At 37.8% G+C, this 24,228-nt stretch overlaps 1 protein-coding gene across 3 annotated transcripts; it reads left to right on the plus strand.

The window, feature by feature from the left end:
- Positions 1-5,280: 5,280 nt before the first annotated feature.
- Positions 5,281-22,777, plus strand: LOC144662784 (hemicentin-2-like). Of its 3 annotated transcripts, XM_078523704.1 has the most exons (15): positions 5,281-5,333; positions 5,448-5,526; positions 6,476-6,817; positions 7,388-7,729; positions 11,503-11,754; positions 12,933-13,190; positions 15,865-16,134; positions 16,418-16,669; positions 17,234-17,491; positions 18,139-18,405; positions 19,471-19,722; positions 20,142-20,408; positions 20,778-21,065; positions 21,405-21,560; positions 22,502-22,777. In XM_078523704.1, the coding sequence occupies exons 2-15, from the start codon at positions 5,463-5,465 to the stop codon at positions 22,519-22,521; spliced, it is 3,288 nt and encodes a 1,095-aa protein (XP_078379830.1). In that variant the 5' UTR covers positions 5,281-5,333; positions 5,448-5,462; the 3' UTR covers positions 22,522-22,777. The 3 variants fall into 3 exon arrangements, with proteins under 3 accessions (XP_078379830.1, XP_078379829.1, XP_078379831.1); XM_078523703.1 differs by having other exon boundaries at positions 5,288-5,526; XM_078523705.1 differs by lacking the exon at positions 7,388-7,729 and having other exon boundaries at positions 5,288-5,526.
- The last annotated feature ends 1,451 nt before the right edge of the window (positions 22,778-24,228 follow it).

Raw genomic sequence — 24,228 nt, forward strand, 5'->3', positions numbered from 1 at the left:
ACATTACACGTGTCGTCATTGGCTGGTCTTTTAGCAACATTTTTACGCAAAATACCGTGGGCCCATTACACCTAGGGATTAATACCGTGGGCCCATTACACCTAGGGATTAATTAAATGCTTTTCAATATCTTTGAGGATGCGAGTTTCGTTGCCAAAATTATAGTTTCGTTTTTGACGTGGCATCCTCTTGAGCCTATTAACATGGAGATAAGTGGTAGGAAGGTCACCTTCCATACAAAGGCACCCTGTGCGCGAGAACTATTCAGACATTTGTGAATAATGCCATAATGATATATAGTGTCATTGACATAATTATGTTCAATGACGCATCAGTTATGACGTTCAATGGCCCCAAATGATGAATTGTTCCTTGTATGGTGCTTAGGATTTGAGTCTGATTTCCATATTTGGTCTATATAGAACACGAATATTTAACCTTTTAATAGTAGCAAACCGTTTACATGAATCGAGATCAAGTGAAATTAAGCTGGGTGAAAGGGGCCCTTACTCTAAAGTGAAATGTACCGTGGGGCGAACCATTTTTATATAAAAACACTTTGGCTTTGGCAAAAGTCAGGACAAGTATAGAGGATGAGCGAACGCGAGAGCCAAATTTTGGTTCGCTCAGTAGGAACAGGAATAGAAAAGTCGAGAGGAATAAGTGCCAGTCTTGGCAAATCGTCGTTGAAGCACTCGAAGAGTTTCCGAATTATTTCATCCAATCAAAAACTAGCGCAAACGCTCACAAGTACTCCAAAAAAACAATCGCGCGAGCAAATACAACTTGTCATGTGGCTTAGCAACTTCTGGGACGAAAACCGCGGGCTCAGTCACTTCTCGCAGAAGTGATATCGCGATCAACAGGCACTTGTTTTTCGGACTTAAAAGGGAATCTGTTCTAGCAAAGCATGAAATAAAGTTTTTAAACTAAGTTTGTGCCAGTCTTTTCGATAACATTTCAAATGCTTTCCAACGGTCAATTTTTTTCACGTTATTTACATTCCAGATGAAAAGAAAATTGTAAAGTTGCTGACTTTTTTAAAAATTCCGAGAACTTAAACAGCGCAAGAAGAAGAAACAATGTTTGAGACCTCCAAGCTGATGTTTTCAAACAAAGGAGTCTTTATTATCTGACGCTTTGAGAAGTCCACGTGCAAAAGTAAAATGTAAATTGGTCTGCGGTATGTCTAAAACAAACGAGATCTAAAAAGTTTTATAATGTTTATGTTCGCTTTATAATTGAGATCGCTGCAACGTTGCCGACGAAAAACAAATCTAACTTGAACGTTATGACATTTAAATTAGCGATTGCTTCCAGAAGTGGATTGAATGGAACTGTCTGCATCATCCTAGGTATAAAGTAAGTTACCTCACTTATACAATTGTAGATGATTTAATTCAGACGAAATTCTAGGTCACCGTCTTCCATTGAACGGAACGACGCTCATGTGTATCCGAGGATAAGACAAGTTTGATTCAGACACTTAATTAGTATCTGAGACCTCATTTAAAATTGAAGATCGATTATTGTTTGTTTTTTTGTATCGGGAAAAAGTGATACGGTTATAAATTTGTCTGAATTTGATTCGATTGCTGCTGAAATATTCAAATGGAACAGACAACACTGATGTTGTATTGTCATGACAGCATCTTAAATGAGTTCGATTTTCCAAATGAATACAATTCAGTTGTCAGATTACCGTGTTCAAGCCTTCAAATATGTAGTTAGCTACCCACATGTGGTTTAACTAGTAAAATTGATATGTGACGAATGGCATCTTAAATCCGCACCTGTTATAACGTTTTTTCTCGCGGGGGGGGGGGGGGGGGGGGTTCAGGCGCATACCCTTATTTATATTTCCCAAAATGTCTTTTTCGTAGTTAACCCCTTTGCAATCTTAACATCGTCCGGTGTGTCCGTAATCGACTTGTGACAATGCATAACAAGGCAGTTCAGACGATACTGCTTCATGATGTCACCGATGCCACAGGCAATGTCAAATACAATCCTAACAGCTTGCGGACCTCTCCTAGTAGCCTTTTTGGGGAGGAGTTTCGTTGAAAGTCCTACCATACTATTTCGCCAAGCACGATCCTGATGAAGTGATTTGTGAAAAGTTCACGAGACTGAATATCTTGATAAAACAGTTTTCGACACTGAAGTGTGTGTCTGTGTGTGTGTGTGTGTGTGGGGGGGGGGGGGGAGGAGGCCGAAATCTTCAATTCTTTTGGGGGTGAGGGGGGCTATGGGGGCTACAACCCCCCTGTCCACCCTGTTCCGCCACCTATGAATAAATTCATCCTCTATAACTTAACCTTTTTATACGCCCCCTGACCGTTTGTATTAAGATCCCTTTCCTCTCAAGATGGAATGCCAAGACGGGAAACAATCTTTTTAAGGTAAACAGAAAATATAGATTACTTCATGGAAAGTGCGCGAGTACGGTGTTTACGCACGAGTTGTTGACGTACAAAGCACTTTCCATGCTGTAATTTGTTTATTTTATAAATACAGAGATTTTTCCACGCTGAACTGTTTTTTTTTTTTATTGTTATAAGACCCCGGTACAAGCACACAACTGATGAAAGTACACTATTACAAAATGATAATAACAACAAAATCGTTGAAAAAAGACATTTCATGAGATTATTCTCGTGTCTTAAAATTTTCTAAATGGATAAGAAATCGAATATCAAGAGTTTTTCATTCAACAAGTACAAAAATGAAATACAGAAATAAGAACTAAGACTACGTAACTGTGCTATTGCAAGGGAGGGCTATCTTCATCCGAAGAATCTAAAATACGTTTAACACGCTTGAAGGTGTGCTTTCTCGTTGCTGAGTACGCATTAGGCGACTGACTTACTGTGTTTATAGAAATGTTAAAGTGTCCTCCATTAAACACGGCTCCGCTAAATACACTTGCTCCAGGCAATGGCGCATCAGGTTTATTCATCGCGTCAGGTCTCTTTTCGGAATAAATTTTGTAAACGGCAACTGGATCTCTTTTGGGTGGACCGTTTGGTGCTGCGAAGGCCTTCAGTTTAACAGCTCTGACATTTCGAGGTTCAGCTCCCGTTCTAGTTTTCGTTTGACGTTCAGGATACTCTAGGTATTCAGTTCCGTCGGCTTCCATGTGAAGTTCCACGTCGCCCCAAGTCATCTGCCCATGTTCTTCACAGCCTCTCAAACCAAAATGGACCGAATTGAAAAGCCAGACTGTGATTAGCAAAGCTTCGGCATTTGAGATTCCCAGTAAATTCTTTTCGAAAAGAACGTTTTCCTCCACATCAGTCAAAGCTTCGGCTGCGTTGGGTTTGTTCCCTTTGCCTTCATTTTTCAGTTGTTTGCTGCGAGCTTCCAGACATTTTCTTGCTTGATCAAACACACGCTGAGTATTTGCGTTCTCTTTATAAATACCGGTTAAAACTTGAGAACAACCCTCGAAGGCTCGATGGTTCATAGTCTTGGCCATCTTTTCTTTTCACACTAAGAATGAATTCACTAAGGTAACGGCTGAGCTCTTCTGGTTGGATTTCTTCAATTTTTCTTTGTTCGTTTTTCTCCAGCAGAAATGTAGAAAGCAGCTTCACATCCCGCTCACTCGACCCGCTGCGTTTTTGCTCGAGTGTTTTTGTTTTCCTGCTCTGTAATATATTCTTCAATGGGTTTACTTAATGGTTTAAACCTACTGCCAGAAGATTCAGCCATAGTTGTTAATGAGAACGTTTTAAACCGTCCAAAAATATACCGCGAAAGGCCAAGAACCCTGCAAGCGATAACTTTCAAGCAGTGAAAAAGCTAGCGCCATCGACAAAGCTACCACGTTCATTGAAAATGTTGATGCGTTTTGACAGCCGCTTTCTGATTGGACGAAACGGGTTTCTCACGTGTGAGAAAGTCGTTTCGCCGTTTTCATTGGCTGCGAGAATTTCCGAACCGTGTTTTCAACAGATTAATTCTAACTGTAAATCTCAGTATGTATGAAATAAATGTATCTTCCCTCCACGTTTATTTTCTGGAGCATTTTGCGTCTATGTGGGAAATGTTTTTCATCAGATAAAAACGCCAGCTGATTTACAATTTAAAAAAGTCATCCCACTCTATTATACGTTTCTTACGTCTTATTGAACCCTTTACCCTCTAAATATTTTAACCAAACTTTGTAGAACAGGGTTGGGCCGGGTTGTTCAAAGCACGATTAAGCTAATCCAGGATTAGCGTGAATTTTGATATCAGTTTTTCAACGTTCAGTAAGGTTTTTCTGTTAATATTCTCTGTCGTCCAGTTTTGGATTCGACTAATCTCAAACTCCACAAAACATAAGCAATAAAAAAAACTTTCATACAAGAGACTGATTGAACCCTCGATCAACTTTTAATCCTGGGTTAGTGTTAATCAGCTTTCGAACAACCCGGCCCCAGAAGAAAAAATGGAACCACCGTCGCCGTGCACTCGTAAATTAAAAGTTCAAACAATTTCAAGTCATCAATTTTTTTACACAACTTTAAAACAACGCATTTCGTAAATTTTTTAATAGATATAGAACCTGTATGATCTATAAACAAACTGAATTAGAATAGTCCAGTGTTCGTCAGATCGTCAGCTCAAGCAGTGGTGCCTTGTCGTAAGAATAAAGAAAGGCAATTAAAATTACTTTGTGTAAATAATGTGTTCAAAAAGTGCTAATATAGTTCTTGAGAAACAGAGAGACGTTTTGGGACTTTTTGAACACCTTATTTACATAGCACTTACACAGAACTTTTTGAACACATTATTTACACGAATTGAAAGCCAAAGTGTTACACAGCAACGCTTTATTTATCAATTAAATTTACTTGTAGTTCAAGTAGGGAAGTACAAGTACATTTTATGACCGCGCGCCTTTTTCTTGTATTAGACCAACGTATACAAATATACAGTCACTTTTAACACTTTGTGAGCTTCTTAACAAACCCTATTTTAGCCATTCTCAGCCCTCCACAAATTTATTATTGAACAATTAACTAGGTACACTTTCATCTTTAATATTGGCACCTTTTTTAAGTGGAAACCGATTGGAAAGAAAAACATCTTTTTTTATCAGCCACTAAAATTCACTTGAAATAGGTAGCGAAGTTTAATATGTAAATACCTCCAAAACAATAACGACAGTAATACTGCTGATTCAACACACCTGTCTGATGTCCATTACAATAACAATGACTGATTTATTGAAACTTAAATTCATAGAAGGAAACAATTTTTACTTTATTTTAATCCTTTTGCTGGCTAAATCGACGAAAAGAGCACTGACACCCCCACTGAAGTGATTCAACTGGTTGAAAGAGGTATTATATGAAAAACAAAGTAAATGTTATAATTTTGAAATAACACGGAAAAGGACAGTTTACAGGATAGAGCTATTTTACACTGATTGCTTTCTTTGTTATTTTAAATGAGAGATTGAACAACCAGTTATGAAGCGTTTAATCCGGTGGCCTGTCTTCGCATGTATCCTTGTGGGTCTGCTTCCTATGTGCGGTAAGTTTCTTTACATCTCACTGAATGATTTTTTTGTGAGGATGTCAGTGATACTGTTTAAAACCTAGTCAAGAAAACAGTACAAGCAAAAAGAATGAGGACAATTTGAAATTATGCTTAAATATTCACTACTAGACAAGTTTATTTACTATGCACTTTCTCTTGGCTCGTATAATGTTGGATTCGAATAAATACCATTTTCTAGTTGTTTTGAAAGTGTTGACCAGTGTATTTTTTGGTCTCGGTGTATTTAATACAAACCATGCAGTATTTTAATGCGGCCGTAATTACCAGGGACATATAGTTTTAAACTGCTTTGAGTTGGAACATCCATAGCGTCCAAAAATGGACATGTATTTACTGTGTCAGTGGGGTAAGACAGACGAAAATAACAATTTAGATGCTGGTTCAAAATCAGATCATGCCGTGCAATGAAGGTCGATACACTGAATGTAAAGTTCAAAACGGAGAAGTTGCTCAGTTAATATATCAATGACCTTAACAGGATTTTTGCTGCGGTTCTACTACGATTGCTGGCAAGATAATAAAGTGCTATGACACTTTCTACGCGGCTCCTTCTATTATCATATCTTCATCATTTTACAGTTATACCATATGCATTGAACGCCGACGTAACTGACAAGCTATCAATGGCTTCATAGTTAAGTAGTAGAGAGCTTGCACTCAGTCATTAGAAATAAAAATAAGAGGCTCCGTTCCGTTAAAACCTGAATAATCGTTCAGTTTGTTTTAATTTGCCTGCGAACAAATTCCTATTTAACTGCGAAGATCTCTCTTTAATACTTGATTTTATCTTTTTTTTTACAAAATAATTATAGAACTAAGAATATACATGAAAACCGCATGCAGAATTCATATTTAAATAACAAGAATGAAGTTTCTAAGGCTCCTACTGAACAAATATAAATTGTCCTCTTTCACGTTGTAGCATGTTTCTCGTGGACACAGGAACCAAACAAACCCACACAAGCAAGTCCAGGTTCCACAAGTGTTCTCCAATGGAATTTTGAGCCTGCCGGCGACAGTTTCTGGTTTCTTTTGGTATCCAGGAACACTTCCACATCAAATAATTCAAGTGAAGAAGACATCGCATTAAAACTATCAAATGGAAGCACACATGTTTATGATGAGTTCAAGAGCCGAGCGGAGTTGATTAATCAGGCCACTCTGGTTTTACACGACATTAAAGATTCCGACGTGGGGAGATATTGCTGTAAGGCTTTCTTCATGCAAGGAATGTACACAAGTTGTGTGGATTTATTAGTTCTGGGTAAGTAAAGCTACTTTGTTTATAAGTCCCTGCCAGATAAATCTGTATAAAAGGCATGAGCTTTCCTACTTTCCTAAACTGCACCTTCGGCCAAATTGGCCTACGGGTCACACTTTGCTCTTTTGTTGAGGCTATAGTTCTTTAGTCAAGGCATGGCATCAAATACCCAACTGGAAGTGAAGTTTGAAAGCCCTGTGGCACAGTGGCATATATGAGTGTTTCTTTCAACAGTTCACGTCTGTTATGAACGCCAACGTAACTGACCAGCTATCAGTGGCTTCATAGTTCAGTAGTACAGAGCTTGCACTCAGTCATTAGAAATAAAAAATAAGAGGATGCGTTCCGTTAAAACCTGAATATTCGTTCAGTTTGTTTTTCTTTGCAAGCGAACACATTTCCTATATAACTGCGAAGATCTCTCTTCAATACTTGATTTTATCTTTTTTTTACAAAATAATTATAGAACTAAGAATATACATGAAAACTCCCGCGTACAGAATTCATATTGAAACAACAGGATAAAGTTGAACAAATACGAACAAATATAAATTGTCCTCTTTCACGTTGTAGCAAGTTTTTCGTGGACACAGGAACCAAACAAACCCACACAAGCAAGTCCAGGTTCCACTAGTGTTCTCCAGTGGAATTTTGAGCCTGCCGGCGACAGTTTCTGGTTTCTTTTGGTATCCAGGAACACTTCCACATCAAGTAATTCAAGCGAAGAAGATATCGCATTAAAACTATCAAATGGAAGCACACATGTTTATGATGAGTTCAAGAGCCGAGCGGAGTTGATTAACCAGGCCACCCTTGTTTTACACGACATTAAAGATTCCGACGTGGGAAGATATTGCTGTAAGGCTTTCTTCATGCAAGGAATGTACACAAGTTGTGTAGATTTATTAGTTCTGGGTAAGTAAAGTTAGTTTCTTTACCAAAACCCTGCCAGATAAATCTGTATAAAAGGCATGGACCTTCCCACTTTCCCAAACTGCACCTTTGGCAAAATTGGCCTACCGCTCAGATGCGAGGCTCCTTTGCTCTTTTGTCCTTTGTTGCTATAGATCTTAAATCAAAGCATAGCGTCAATTACCCATCCGAAACTGAATTTTGAAAGCCCTGTGGCACAGTGGCAAAAAATAAGTGTTCCTTTCCAGTTTTACACGCTACTCTTTCCACAGGCTCACCATCTTCTGAATGTGTGGTCACCGTTCGCCAAAAAAATTATTTCCATTTCCTCACTAATTTCTGTTGTAAATATTTTACCTTCCTTAAATCGGCTATTACGGCTGTGTATTTGTAATAAAATGTAGAATTTTTTATGGCATTTTGGCATCGTTTAAGTTTGTTTTTTATGTAGCTTCAGACTCGAGGACTAATAATCGAACAGTTTGGTGCTTTTAAACGAAATCGCACAATTCACCCAGATTTACGCATCATATTGCAAGACTATAAGCCAAACAGGGGTGTACTGAATTGTTAGTACTGCTGCATGCGCAATTGTCCAAAACATGTTTTGGAAACGTTTTATTTTCACAATCTTAATCTACAAAATTTGAAAATAATCAAGCAAAACCCGATAAAACGTTCTCTCTGTCATGAGCGAAAATCAGGTATATATTATTTAGTATTTCAACATATTTTGCGGTTTTTCTCTTCACGGACAACAACACTAAGTATTTATAATAATTTTTAGTTTAATAATAAAACGTAAAAAACTAACTAATTTGTAAGCGTTAAAAGTTCTGTTATTTATGTAATTCTTCGACAAGTAGTACCTCTGATTTTAACATTGAGAATGAATCAACGTTATTGTTATTTCAGTTCACACAGTTACACGGCGTTGATGACAACATAATTAGCATTCAGTTTCAGGTAATAACAGTTCACACTGCATCGCTTTCAAGAGCTTGTTGAAATCTTCGCTCATCCAAAATAGTCAAATAATCGTGATGACCACAACATGTGCACCATGCACATACAAAGATTCCGCCTATACACAGTAGAACGGCCAGGACAGTTAATAAAGTATCGAATTCGTTCAATCGATCCTTAGGTCGCTTTCTCGTGCCAGCACCTGCGTTACATAGCGGTACGACGCTACCACAAACGGCTAGAAATAAAACTGCACCGTAAATAAAATGCTGGTGTTTAGCCATATCAATGTCCTTTAAAGGGCCTGTCATTTTATACGACGAAGAAAAACGTGATCTTTTCTCTCGCCTTCCCTGACTGGGTCCAATGAGAAGACATCAGTGATAAAATGTTTCTTCTGGTCTTATTCAATTTTCTAATGTCGCTTTTCACACGAAGCTTTACTGAAATGCAAATTGGAACTTCTCAAGCCAAGGAATTAGTGAAACCGTGTGAATCAATCGAACTTCCATACAACACGTCGGCGTTCCATACTGACAGCAGGTAATACCAGCCAATTCATGATAAGCTAAGTTTCTCACAACATAATTAACGTATTTGGCCGGATTTCAAACGTCTTGCAGGGAAAATGTAACTTTGACAACCGGTGTCTTTCAAATTTCTCAGTTGGCCGTAATAAACGTAAATTTTAACGGTAGCGTCATACACACTATTTCATTCGCAAAACAGAATGCTTTGTAAGTACACCATTAGGCTCAGTGCCGGCATTTGAATCGTACACTCTACTCAGAATTGTGCTACCAGTTTATGAGTTTTACATATATGCTTTCTTTAGATAATAATTTCTTGTACAGGTAATTGTTTTTTATTTGACCAAGAGGAGAACACATCAACTAGGGCCTCCATTCACTACATCACCTGTTGGTTCTCAGTACTAATTATAAACGTTTTACATCATAGCGCGTCAGCATTTTACAGGCAACCCGCATCACACGCAATATCAACAGTGAATATTGTAACAAAACTAGTTTCGCCAAAATGCTTTTTTAGAGAAGGCAAACTTCTGATGTGCGTTGTTAAGCTGTTTTTTTATTATTATTATTATGCGAATAACGTTTTAAGTCATTGATTTTAAAATTCACGACCTCCCCAGCGATGTTTTCAAAGTAGTTATATTAATAAGCATAGAATAACTATTGTTTATAACTTGAAGTCACAAGAATTATAAAATTTTAAGGTTGCACTTGGGTTATTACAGGAAATTTCTCTCTCTTGTTTATCAACGTATTTTAAATAAACGCGACTTAAATTAATGAAAATACAAGGTCAAGATCACCTTAAATAAAACAAATTAACCTGAAGTTTTGGTCCAAATAACTAAAATAAGTGTCACTGAAATTAAAGCGCCACCTTATTACGATTGCTCAAATTAATCCTCCATGAAATTAACACGAGCAAAATAAACACAAATTAATTTGAAATTCGCTTTAGTTTCTTGTAATAAGGTAAATAACTTTTGGAGATGTTTAGACTTTTTCCAGTGGCTATATCTTCTCTTATTATCTTTGATATTCGTGCCGGCAGCAGATAACTTGAAATAAAATAACATCTTTAAAAGAATACGTCGCGCACAAAATAATCTTTGAGATAAAGCAGCTACCAAAATAAGGACTAAACTTCCCTGGTTAGCAAGGTGGTCAAATGGAAAAATGCTCCTTTATAGAGAGTCTTTAGGTGCAATAAATGTGAAATGAAAATATTGATCAGACGGTTCTTTTGTCTTCACATATAAATGAATGACGTATTTCACTTGCATCGCTTTTCCTATTGGATGCGTGTAGTTATTATTCTAAAGTAGTCAGAAAAGCAATTTGGCCCCCACAGTCATTATTGTTGTTTCAAAATAAGGACAGCCGTAAGTGCAGGAATAATTTTTCTTTCTGGAGACAGAAGCATGCATTATTTAAAAACATAGTTAAAATATTTTTTATAATCATTTTTTTAAGAAAACTCAAGCATTTCAGAGGTTTTGGATAAACGACAGCTGCAAATTGCCAGAATTTAAAGGACCTTAGTCGGCCTCCGCCATTTTCGATGCCATCGAAATAATAAAAATTGTATAGTGAAGCGCAATCCGGCTTCTAACATTGCTGTAAGTTGTGGTACTAGAAGTTTGTTTATTTACCTTTAACAGTTTCACAGTGATCTCTTTCGTTTAGACACGCTCCGCGTAAAGTATAATACCGAAACTCTTGTATGTAAACAAAAGCAAAGGAGTGGCTGACTAGGGTTTATCGTCACTTTACAAACTAGCCTGCAGAATTCTAACTTGTTAATGACTAATTGTGAAGCATTTTTACTGACAATTTATCTTTACTGAGTCACTGTCCAAAATGAAAACTGTTAAAACGCCAAATTACATTGTAACTAACAAAGCAATGGTGGCATTAGTTTTAACCGCGAAAACGACAACATAAAAAAGGGCTCAATTTAAGTCTGTGAATAGCATTGTACTGTATAAAACAAACATTAAAAAGAAAGAAGTTACAGGGAGGCGCAGTGGTCTAACGGTTTGCTCGTTAGATTTGGGTTCGAGTGGTACTTTACTATCATAGAGCCTCGCTCCACCCAGGTGTATAAATGGGTACCGGCAGATTTGTTGCTGAGCGTAAGACAGCAATCGATCCAGAGGAGATTTAAAATAATTGCTTCATGCTACGGAAACCAGGATAAGTTCCAACAGTATGGGACGCTTTTGTCCGATTTTGACTTTGCCTCGCAGATTAATATTCTTACTTTTATGTTTTTAGTCCCTCCGGCCATTGTTATCCCTCCAATAAACACAACAATCATAGAATTCAATGAACTGCTGTCCTTCTGCAATGCCTCTGGTCAGCCGCGCCCTACGATCACATGGCGCAGGAAGGATAAAGAACAGGTTTTTCCTCCGGGAGAGTACTTCACCCTTCCTAACGTTTCCAGAGATGATACCGGACTGTACGAATGCATAGCACAGAATAGTGTTGGGCAAGTGTCAGTGCAGTTTAGGATAAACGTGCTTTGTAAGTATAAGTGTTTCTGCAATATTTAATCCTATATGAATAAATATTCAGTTTCAAACCCGCGGTTTTCGGGCATGAGTTATATTACCAAATGACACGACATATTCTGAGTAGTAAAATGCTGCGGTGACCAAAGGGGTCTGCTACCAAAATATCATGATAATTTGTTCGATGTTAAAGTAACAGAATGAAGAATCAATACAAGGGAGACAAAAAGGGCCTGTTCAAAGTGTTATTGCTCTCGTTTAAGTGCTGCTTAGAGGGAAAGTGTCACACTAAACTGGTGTTGTCTTAACTTATTCTAGATGTTACATATGTTACAAGTATCTAAGTATTGGAATTTTTCAGTGCAGTGCAATTGCGGCTGAAGCGGTATAGTTGCACTGAAGGCTGCGGCTGAACATCATTTCATAAGGTTAAGTTTGAATAATGGAACTGTTTGCTGTCAAAATCTGTTCCGGACAAAAGTATATTGTTTTCGGAATTAACGAACCACTATACTGCATATTTTTCGCAACGAGACTTAAAATCAAGACAGTATGTATAGAACAATTACACGCGAAGAATTCTACTCTTCAAGTGCACGAAAAAACTTACCTTTCGTTATATATTTTGGCGATACCCTACAAAGTTTTCAAAAAATAAATATACCGAGTTAACCCTAACCCTAACCCTAACTTAACCAAATCACGTGAGGTTCTATCAGAAGATGGAATCTGAAGCCCACCTTTATTGACTATTTACAGGGCTAGAAACGATTTAAAAATACTTACAACAACAGAGCAACAAAATTAGGCCTTTCTGTAAATCTCCTTGTAAGCATCCTTGACTATGTTCAGTGTAACAACATCCGACGTGATTTATTGCGCTAATATATCGTAGATGTGAGTTATCTGTTGCCTTTATGAGATTACGAAAATTGTCAAGCTTTCTGGAAATATAATAAACATATGCTCGGCTATTGACCAATCATAGGACGCAAATCAGCTTCAGTTTTTTCTATACCATGCCGGACTGCACCAAGAACGCGAAAACTCTACACCAACTTGTTATCGTACAAGCAAATGAAAACAATGCTTTTGTGGGTAAAAGCAAATTCAGCAAAAATAATTAATGTCATTGGGTTTTCCCTGAGGCTAAAAGTGTAACATTTGTCGCCTTTCCCTGATCATAAATAGACCAACCAACAGCGCACGTCATCCCGGGAAATCTTACTGTCAATCAAAGTGACGTGATAACACTTACATGTCTGACGTCAGGAAATCCCTCTCCTAATGTCACTTGGACAGTGGACGGTAACACGTCAGCAATTCTGTCAGCTGATAATAAACTTGAACTGATTGTTACAAGCAAGGCAAACGAAGGGAGATACCGCTGTACAGCTTCAAATGGAATTGGTTTGCCCAGCATTTCAACAGCATATGTATTTGTTAAACGTAAGTGCTTTTAGTTATGTTAGTTTATACATATTTGTGCGGTTTTCCTGGACGATGATCGAAATATTTTATCGAAATGCTGTTTTCCTTAGTTGGTACATGTCAGTATGGTTTAGCACTCATGGCAATCGCGGAGGTCGTGGGTTCGAGTCCCGTTCTATAAATTGTTTTTTAGACTTAAAAAAGCAAATATTTCAATTGCTTATACATAAGATCATTTTGTTCATTATACGGCAACACCATTTTCATACTGAGTCACTGGCTAGATCAGGATGTTGTTACCAATGCCCTGCTTCCATTGACCCAGTAGCTCAGCTGGCAGATCAACAGACGAGTCAACGCGTAAATGCCCGAGAGAAGTAGATCTAGAAATTAAAAAAAAATGTTACAAAAACTGAACACAAAGATTTTTGGACTCAGTCGCAACGTTTAAGGAGGATGCATATTCATACAGAATGCCAAAGCACGAAACCTCAAAGGTTAAGGCAGGGTTTCACTGAAATATGCGAGCTTTAAAAGTATGTAGGCTTTTAGACCCACCCCCACTCCCGAAAATATCTTGACTTCATACTGGAAAAAATAATATTGTTACCTGGTTACTGTTGTTTTATCTTTGACAGCAGTTATTAAAGACAACCGTTTTAAGCGAATGTTTAGTCTAAAGTCAATGCCGAAGAAACACAAGAAATTCTCAGGATAGACTATATTTACATTACTCAGTGTTTCGTGATAGCAATCGCCAACCATGCAAGACAAAAGTGCATGTTAAATAACTATTCAAAGTGGCTATGAGCCACTAAACTCGGAAAAGTTATTATGAAACAAGAATCTAAAACAACAAACTGACAAGGAGAGATTTGCTAAAACAAATGTTAGTTTAGTTTCATTGTCATCTAGCTGCTCATCGAGAGCAGGCCGAAAGGGCAAGTGATAGAGTTCCCATCGGTTGCAAATTGTTTTCTTTCTTTTTATTTTTCCTTTTTGTTTTTTGAAGGTTAGGCAAAATAATAATATCATTAGAAAAATTAAGTTTTGGTCTATTTCAAGAAAACTGACATTAATACAATATTTCGGCTGGTAGTTAAGCATGCATGTACCGTATTTTTTCGGCTATAAGCCGAGACCCTAGACTTTTAGTTTTTGGAACCAGTTAGACTCTGACAAAAAATAAACCCAAATCACTCGGCTGTAAGCCGAGACCTGATTTTTCCTTCAAACTATAAAACAATCCACGTGCAGCGAATCAACATATTCGTTAAATCACAACTATGTTATTGAAAAACAACAAATCACTGATAAAGAATGAATTTATTAATAGAACCGTACACAAGCGTGACAAAACATTCACCTGAGTTCAGAATCCCATCTCAAACAATCACGCATTCTTCCGAAAAGCAGTTATCGATCATCATGCCAAAAGCTACTGGTTTTCAAAGAACTAAACCTTCAAATTGAAAGTTGTCGCCGAGGTAGAGACAGTTCAGAACAACTGCAAAATCGCCAGAGAATACGGGATGTTTGATGATGATTTAGTGAATCTTCAGATGCTAGCGAAAAGATCAAGCAGATCAAGCGGGTGAACTTTAAATGTCATCAAAACGAAACATGTGCTGTTACCAGTATTGGTCGAGTATCCTCAATCCAATCAAACTCTTCTGAAGTGGTTTCTTTTAGCAGAGAACGTGAGAGAAGTCGTGGTATTTTAAGTTCTCGCTTTTGAACAAAAATATTACATGCAGCCGATTTCTGTCAGATCGTGTTACAATGTTTACCAACCGCGTGGGAACGAACGCTTCTGATTGGCCAGTTTCTGGTGTCGCGACAACAAGTCAAATAGATTGATTCCTTCTTGACCCTCCTTCTCTTGAAAAGTCACGTTAGCAGTGATTCTGCTAGACTACGAGCAGTCCCTATTTTTTCGCAGAGTTCATCGAGTTTGAAGCGAAATTTTTTTTCGAACTCTGCGAAAAAATAGGGATTGCTCGTAGTCTGTGATTCTGCAAATTAACTAAGCTTAAAGAAAGGAACAGAAGGAAAGGAACAGGTTCAGTCTCAGGCAGAAATAATTATTGTAGAAGAGATTGCGACGAAAAAAATTGGGTCTCCAGGGTCTCGGCTTATTTCCGAGTGTTTCGGTTTTTTTGTCGGAGTCTAACTGTTTCTAAAAACTAAACGTTTAGAGTCTCGGCTTAAAGCTGAATAAATACGGTATTTCAAGAAAACTGGCATTAATACAATATTTCGGCTGGTAATTAGGAATGTTAATATTATTCAACTTAACTAGAAATGTAGGTTATCAGAGGACAGGTCTAATTCTCTAGAGGCCGTAAAACACTTGCACGTATTGCGTGCCTATGTTTACAGGAATCGAGTGAAGGATGGAAGGAGTGAATTCACTTCGCCCACTACAACTCTTTTCCGAGTTAAAAAGGAAAAAAAACCTGGTTGTAGTGTACGAGAACTTGTAATTTTTAAAGAATAGAAAAAGTTATCACTTTTTCGTTTTCTTCAAGCTAAGCCTTTCGGAATATTTGCTTTCCTGATCAAGTAACGCATCTTCTAAAATATATATATCTTATATAACATAACTCAACTTATGTACTTTTGGTGAATACTAGCTACAGCTTTCAAAGACTGATAAGTGTTTTTTTTTACTTTTCTTTACTCATATTAGACCATCGTCCGATGAATACATCATTTATTTCCTGTTCATCCGACAACACGGCCTGGGTTAATGATGGTATTGTATTCACCTGTTCTTCAGTCAGTAGTCCATCTCCAGCTACATATATTATATACCATAACGGCAAGATAATTAAGAAAAACAAATCTGGATATCATAAAATATGCAACGTCAAACTACATCACGCTGGTACCTACACGTGTGAACCAAGAAATACTTTTGGTGTCGGAGAGAGGAGAAGTATCCGCTTAACTGTTTATGGTAAGTCAGGGCCTCGCTTATTTTCACTTTTTCATGTAAAAAAGGTATATCTTTTTATTTCTTGAAAGGATCCGCAATAAAACGAAGAGCATGTGGTCTCGTTTTGCTTATTCTCGCAAAAGTAATTCCCAGTCAAGATAGGATTAACAAAAATTACTTAATAAAGGCATTTTCGGTGAAATTTTGAACCAAGTCTAGTTAAGGGTGGCTAAAAGATATATAAATTGCATTTCGCACCCAACCTGTTATTATTTTTAAATGTGTTTTTATTTTGTTTTTTCAGAAAAGGTCGCTGTTCACGTGATCCCACGTGTAATGAACGTGACAGAAGGAAGTCCTGTTCTTTTAACATGTAAAGCCACAGGAAGCCCACCACCCAACATCACGTGGACATCCATGTCCAGCGGAGAGATCTACAATGGAGGCAAACTTGAAATAAAAAGTGTCCAGAGAAATGACACCGGTGATTATCAATGTTCAGCAAGTAATGGAATGTCAAACCCCGTCAAAGATACTGCGTTTCTTAATGTATATTGTGAGTAAAAGCAGTAAATACTTTTGTTGTAATGTGAAATAGAAGCCGAACATTTTGGCTTTGGTTTCAGTGAGCCTCCCAGTTTAATTACATGCTCACTAACTGACTGTCTAGGCTGGCAGGGAGTCAATGGCGATATGTTTGTCGGAAATCTTAAGTACAAACGAAATCAACAGAGAGGGGTCCTAAGTTCTACTTATGCTGGAGTGCTCAAACTCAGCAAAATTGAAAAGAGGGCGAGTTTTAATTGTTTATGACTAGGCAAGTAGTTCCCTCAAACAATCATGGCTGAAAACTTTTGATAAAAGTTAACATGTGTTTGTTCTCTTGTTACTCTTGTTCCTAGCTAGAGTGTTTTCCTTGCGCTGTTTGTAGGATACGTGTCTTAAGTTTAATGTTTGATAAAAGCTTTGAAATTGCTTTTTTCCCCATCTTTACGTATAGCTAGACAAACATTTTCTTTAAAAGAATGAGAGAAGAGCTTCCCTTGTAACGGTGTTTCTTAAACTAATGTTCTGCGTACAATTGCATTTTAATACTCTTCTGTTGGCTATTTCACTGAAGACGCTCCTACAATCACCAACACTGCCGGACCAAACGTTATAGTCAACGAGGGCGGCACACTACAACTCTATTGCCATGGTGACGGAAACCCTCAGCCAATTATAACTTGGAAATTACTGGGCACAAATCAATCTCTGCATGGAGAAGACGAACGACTTATTATGCAAAATACGCAGAAATCACAAGCAGGAGTTTATCTGTGCACGGCGAGTAATTTCTTGGGGAACGATTCTAAAACAATAGCTGTGGAAGTTTGGTGTAAGTATGTTATAAACGAGAACGTACGAACTAAAGATAATTGAACATGTTCTAGAATTTACACCTTATTCGACGATTTTCTATTTAATAAGCAGTCCCTTTTAATCGAGTTGATTTGTGTTGGTCTTTAAGGTCTGTTTTGTAGGATGTGGTACGAGTTTCCCCTGTCTGTTTATACTTCACCGAACGTGAACAGTTGATGATTAAGTGTTCTAATGTATATTAGGTATCTGATAAACGTCCCGCAAAAGTTTCAGTCAATTAGATTGGGTCGATCTATCATTAGCTTCTCTAAGGGCGCTTTCCATTAGTCAAAATAAGCTGGCCGGTTCGGTGGTTTTGAATGTGAAATTGCCCTTTTCCACGACATTTTCCCACAAATTCGCCACAACAGTGTATAGAATTTATGCATTGACTGATATGACAGGACAAATTTGACTAACAACGGATCTCTGTTATCGAATATATCGGTCTGGCACCTTAGGTACGTACAACTGATTATGAAGGCGAATCACGTTAGAGTGAGTAACGGTACCTGGCAATGATAACCAACATGTTCTAAAGATAATTGTAGTAAATGCATGTATTTTGCAGAAAGCATGATAATATTTCAAATTTCAAACACAGGTATTTCGTTATTTTTGCAGACAAACCCTTCAACACCAGTTTACAGTCATCTGCAAAATCCAGCATGATGAAATTTAACTCTTCAGTGACAATTACATGTAGAACAAACTCCATCCCGCCACCTCATATTTACACTTTCTACAAAGATGGTGTCGTTGTACAGAAAGGGACCGCGGAATCTTTTAATATAGCTCAAGTTAGCTATCATGACCAAGGTTCTTATGAATGCGTTCCAGAGAATACGCTTGGGCGTGACTTTAGTGCTGTGTTAAATCTCACGGTGCAACGTAAGATGCAAAAGCAGGATTTCTTTGTAAAATTGTTTCCCTTATGGGTAAAACTTAAACGTTAACACCATTCATTACAGCAAACATAACACAGGTTCAAAGTGATTTCTGATGGTAAAGTTTGATAATAATTTCGAATGACATTTCATCATTTTCAAATTCTAAAAGTCAGATTCTTATATATTCTTATATTATTTTGAGCTCTTCATATATTGAGAATGCGTGTGAAAGTTTCGTTGCAGATGATTAAAGACTCTACAATGTGGAATGTAGAGAGTGCTAATTACGTACTACATCATATGCAACGAGACTTTCACGCCCATTCTCAATATATAGAGAACTCATAAGAATCTGACTTTTAGAATTTGAAAATGATGTAGGCTTCATCGAAACGTCATTCGAAATTATTATCGGTGATTCCCTCTATGGCGCGCGCCTGCAGGGAATCATGGTAGTTGTATTCATCAAACCATGCGCGAGACTCAGCAACGATGAATGCAACTACCGTGATTCCCTGTAGGCGTGCGCTATAAAGGGAATCGGGCATTGTTTGTCGAAAGTCTCCGTTATTATAAAATTTGATAACTGATTTAAATTGACGCAACGAAACAATTTGTTCTTTTTACGAATGAAAGGACGAAAGGGAGGAGAATTGACAAAACCTATGGTTAGTTGGATGTAAAAATAATAATCGGTAATCGGTAATAATAAAAAGACTAAGTTAGGCTTTTTATTATAAACTTTTTATTCAATAGGTCACTTCATCGTGGCGTTACTTGTCGATACGTGACTACTAACCGATTACTTATTAGCATGAGAAAAAAATCGAGAGTAGGGCAAAAGTAGAACACCATAACCACGAGCTTTTAGATCAAGCTTGTGCACATGAAATGGCTATCAAAAATTGAAACAGCGTGATGTTATTAGTAAGGTTGCCAATTTACACCTTTGATGTTTTTAAGTGAAATATTTTATGATGGATAAAATTGACTTTTTCTCGTGCAAGTCAAACAACAAGAAGTCAAACAAAGATTCTTAAATTTGTTATTATACTTTTCACGTCAGGCCCTCCGTTTGTCATTGATGGACCACGCAATCAAACAATCAACGAAAGTGATGCATTGTTGCTGACTTGTAATGTTGGTGGCAATCCAAGTCCAAATATATCTTGGTTTGATGACAGTAATAAAGAATTAGCAACAGGGAGTGTCTTGTTTATCAGTCACGCCAACAGAAGTCACGCTGGGAGTTATCGTTGTATCGCTTCTAATGGGCTTGGTAATGCTGTTACTTCTCAAGCCACAGTACTCATAAACTGTAAGTCTTTCACTTTATTGGTAATCATAATCGTCATAATCGGCTTGTCGGTTCTCAGAAAAATAAAGGCACATCGCTGCAGTTATTGATAATAACTAACATGGTAAATCAAGTTATTTTTTTTCATTGAAAAAGTAGGCTATTTCCAAGTTGCCTTTAGGCTCTGTTTGAAACAAAACGAAAAACAAGTTCTGTGAAAAAGGGTTTGTTTTGCATGAAAATGAACGTGCAGATAAAACACATTTTCGTATGAGTGGTTTGCACAAAGACGCGTTTTGACACTGAGGAAATGAAGAAAACAACGACATGGAGCGAAACTTTCCGCCCTAATTGATAATAAATTTATCTAATTGGCCTTGTAACGAACAGAGCTTATCCTGTAAAGACAGGAAAATTTTCGTTTCATTTTTTTCAACCAGATAAACCAATAGTACTTTCCGGTAAGAAAAATATCAGCTCATGGATTGGAGATGAGACTCAAGTCCAGTGCCGCGCGGAGGGCTTCCCTCTGCCAACCATTCACTGGTCTGCGAAAGGCGTGGTGACTACTCTTAAACTCTCAAAGACAACTGCACAGAGTACATTAACTGTAACACCAACGAGCCAATCAGATTTCACCGTTTATTCTTGTTACGCACAGAATAAACTTGGATACGACAGTGCAAGCTTTATACTCGAACAACTTGGTAAAGTATTATGTTAAATAAATTTCACACACTGACTGTTTATTTATTATTTTTCTTATTACATCTCCAATTACAAACACTCAGTAATAGAAGTTTTTTTTTGGGTTTTTGGGGGAAAAATAAAGCACAACAAATGAAAGGATTAGGAAACAGTTCAGTATACTTAATGTCACACCACGAAAAACATGAAAGTTTATCGTTGGAATGATAATGAATGATAATTGCTGCGCTAATTGTATTCTATGTAGTTCTTAATGTAAGGTCTTAGCTTGCATTTTATCTGCATATATTGAAAATATTTTATCTTGCATATATTGTAAATATTGCCCCCTTTTACCGATTCTTTCTTCTGCGGATTGTTTTTTACAGTAACTCCTGATCCTCCAGTTATAACGCATTTGGAATTCGGAAGTTCCTTCATCCGAGTGACTTGGAAAGCTCCTGCAAGCAATATAGGAGAACCTGCGACTAGCTACATAGTTCAAGCAGTTGACGAAAAGAACCCAAATAATGTGTTTAACTGTTCTGATGTCACCCACAATAGCTGCACCATATATGGATTAGAACCCGAGACAACTTACCTCGTCCGGATACAAGCCACAAACGTCGAGGGTCACAGTTTTTCAGCGCATGAAAAAGTTGTGACAAAGTATAAAGGTAAACCTCTTTGTACTGTGCCCGGTCTGTGTTCAAGGGAAAGTGAATTTCGTTTTTATGGATATTATAGATCGATTAGGCCCTCTAACAGTACTTTGAACAGTGCAAAGATCTTCTGAACCCTACAGTCCATAGCTAAGATATTAAAAAGCAGAATTCATGATGATTTTGCGTCTTTGCCGGGGGTTACATGTCTTTGCCCCGTGAATAGTCCATAAATGGCTCAGTGGCTCCTTGATATCCGTGATTTAGGTTTCATGCAGTCAGTCGCTCTTGTTAGCAGACCATTCAATACTGTAATGCACTCTCTATACCACTGACTATTTTGTTTGATTTAAGGTTATTCAAAGAGCAAAGAAAGAGAAACGGAAAATGAAGGAAATAAAGGAATTTCAACAACCATGTTTATAAGCGTGCTAGCAGGGATTGGCGGAGTTATTGTATTCATAGTTGTGGTTTCTTTGCTGGTGAAACGCCGGAGGTCTACTGGGAAAGGTAACTAACGTTAACAATAACAGTATCTGCACTTTTATCGTAATCGTGGAATGGCATTAGAATAACAAGATAGAAACAGGTCATGGGGCACACGATCATCACACTTCCACTTAGTCTGGAATGTAAATTCAGTACATAAACTCTTCGTTTTTCAAACTCCTTAATAAGTCAGTAAAGCCAACAAGTGTGCGCAACGCCATCTACCATACCAGAGCACCATTATGCAAGATAAGCGTGTGATGATAACTAAATAAAAAACAAATACCGTACTTACTTCAATAAACAATTCATCTTATTACAACTCCCTCTGTAATAAACGCCCTAATGAACGTTCCCCAGCGTTCTCTACAGCTTTAATAGGGAGGAGGAGGAGGGGGATATTTAGAGCATTGTGACTTTGAAGTAGAGTATAGTCAATGAACTCCGATCCCTCTGTAATCAACGCCCTCAAAAACCCCCCCCACGGAGTTCTATGCACTTAAACTGGATTGTTTGCTCTATGCACACAATGTGATTTTACAGTTAGTCAATCACAGAAATGAAATGTTCTTTTTGATTCCAAAATAAATAGCCGAAATGTAAACACTTCGTCACGATTAAACACCTCCCATTAATAGTAACCACCTCTAGGATACTGAGTTTGTAAAAAACGCCATGGATATAGTATATTGAACTGAGAAATAAATAAGGAAATGGTACTCTATGTAATCGTAAAAGGGGATCTGTGTTACGAGTTTTAACTCCCTCAAGAGTTTCTATTACTGTGTAAAAAGACATGGTTAGCCCGAGGAAGCCATGAAATCTACTGAATGTTGTTAAAAGGAGCGCCTTTAGAAAATTAATTTTTCCCCTTAGTATTAACAGTTATCTCGCCCCTACGGATTGTTTTAACCGGGTTTTTAACGATTTCGTTTTTTTGTTTGTTTGTTTCTCAATTGCAGCAACAATCACTAAGGAATGAATTACAGGCATTGGCTTGGTGCGTAGACGTGACTGTGATTCTAAAGTGACTCGAAAAAAAACAAGCGCACAGGAAAACCCTATCAGCTATTCTTTCCTTTGCAATTCATTTGTGTCTATGTGTAGCTCACCAGACTGCAGTTTTGTTGCGTTTTATGGACCAGATTCCCATTCGTTTAAGGACCGAATGAGCTGAAAAAATACTACTTCGGATAGCTGAAACGTGTACAATATGTGGCCCTAAATAAAACTTCGTAGATCAGGATCAGTCTTGGTTGTTTATAAATTATAGAGATAAAAATGATAACATTTGTTGAAAGGAATTTAAATAACATCAGAACAGAATACTATATCACCTTGGCATAAGGGTTCTTTCGAATAAGGTTTATCTGCAACAAACAGCAGATCACTTTGGTACGGCATGTTGTGAGTTACGTTTAAGGTCGCTACTCCCGAAGCGTCGTTACCTTTTTGCCTGTGTCAATGCCCTCTCCCTTTTTTCCCGGCTTCCCCCCACCCCCTCCACATTCGACTTCTGCCACGCAGGCTATTCCTTTTGGGATGTCACTCCTTTCGTATTTGATGGAAACCAGGAAATTTGATCGCTAATTTCGATGTATTGCTATCTTCGGTTGACGTTACTTTTGGCATTTTAAATAAAAAAAGGGAAGACTCGAGCCAAGTGGCCCATTCTTTCCGGAGTTTATCCCAGATTCTGTAGCATTAAGCGGCTAGGAATATTTCTACTCCCCCATGACTGGGATGCTAGTCCATCGCAGGGTTAACCCCCAGTATTATGTCGCCGGTAGCCATTTATACACCTGGGAGGAGAGAAACACTATTAGAGTAAAGTGTTTTGCCCAAGAACACAACACAATGACCCTGGTCAGGCCTCAAACCAGGAGCGCTTGATCCGGAGTCCGGCGCACTAACCATTAGGCTACTGCGCCAAAAAGGCTGATGCATAAATCAAGAAACCCTGCAGGATTATAGAATATGAGCGCCCTGGCGAGAGGAATGGGACTAAGCAGACACTCTGTGATGAACCGGTAAACCACCGCGCCCCTTTAGGGTAAGTTAAAAGAATGTGTTTTCGCGGGTGATATTTACAGAATTAGGTTGGCGATGTTGATTTTGAATTGTCAAGTTCTGAATATTTCGTTAAGGCAAGAAATTCTGACCAATGAAAACGCCGGTGGAGTCTTTACATGTAATCCTGTAAACGACTCCTTTACGAGATTGCTTTTCAATTTTAAGTCGACTTTTGGCTTGCTGAAACTCTAAAAAGTAGCATTTGATTTTCCCGGAGACGCCATTGGTAGATAATAAATATATAAAATCTATTCTTCATTTATCACTGCCATCACGTTTTGTCCGTTAGCTCAGTAAGGGTTAAGAAGTTGTACAGGGTACAATTGACGCTTAAACGGCTTTGTGGATTGAATGTATTTACTACAGGGCTAAGCTTTGAAAACTTCCGGTTTCATAAACATATGGTATTCGTATACCCTCATGACAGTGAAAAACGACTTCCGAACAGGAGCATTAGCAAGAAATGAACAATATCCGCTAGAAGCAAACAGAGCCGTTTACGTAGAATTTCACCTTACTTAGATTTTAAAATTACTCTTTCGTCATCTTTTTGTCTAGGAAATACAAAAGTTGAAAAAAATGAAGAAATTGGTGGTCATTTCACTGAAAATCATTT

Source organism: Oculina patagonica, chromosome 8, assembly GCF_052425735.1.
Source record: "Oculina patagonica isolate OP01 chromosome 8, crgOcupat, whole genome shotgun sequence".
Taxonomy (NCBI): Eukaryota; Metazoa; Cnidaria; class Anthozoa; order Scleractinia; family Oculinidae; genus Oculina; species Oculina patagonica.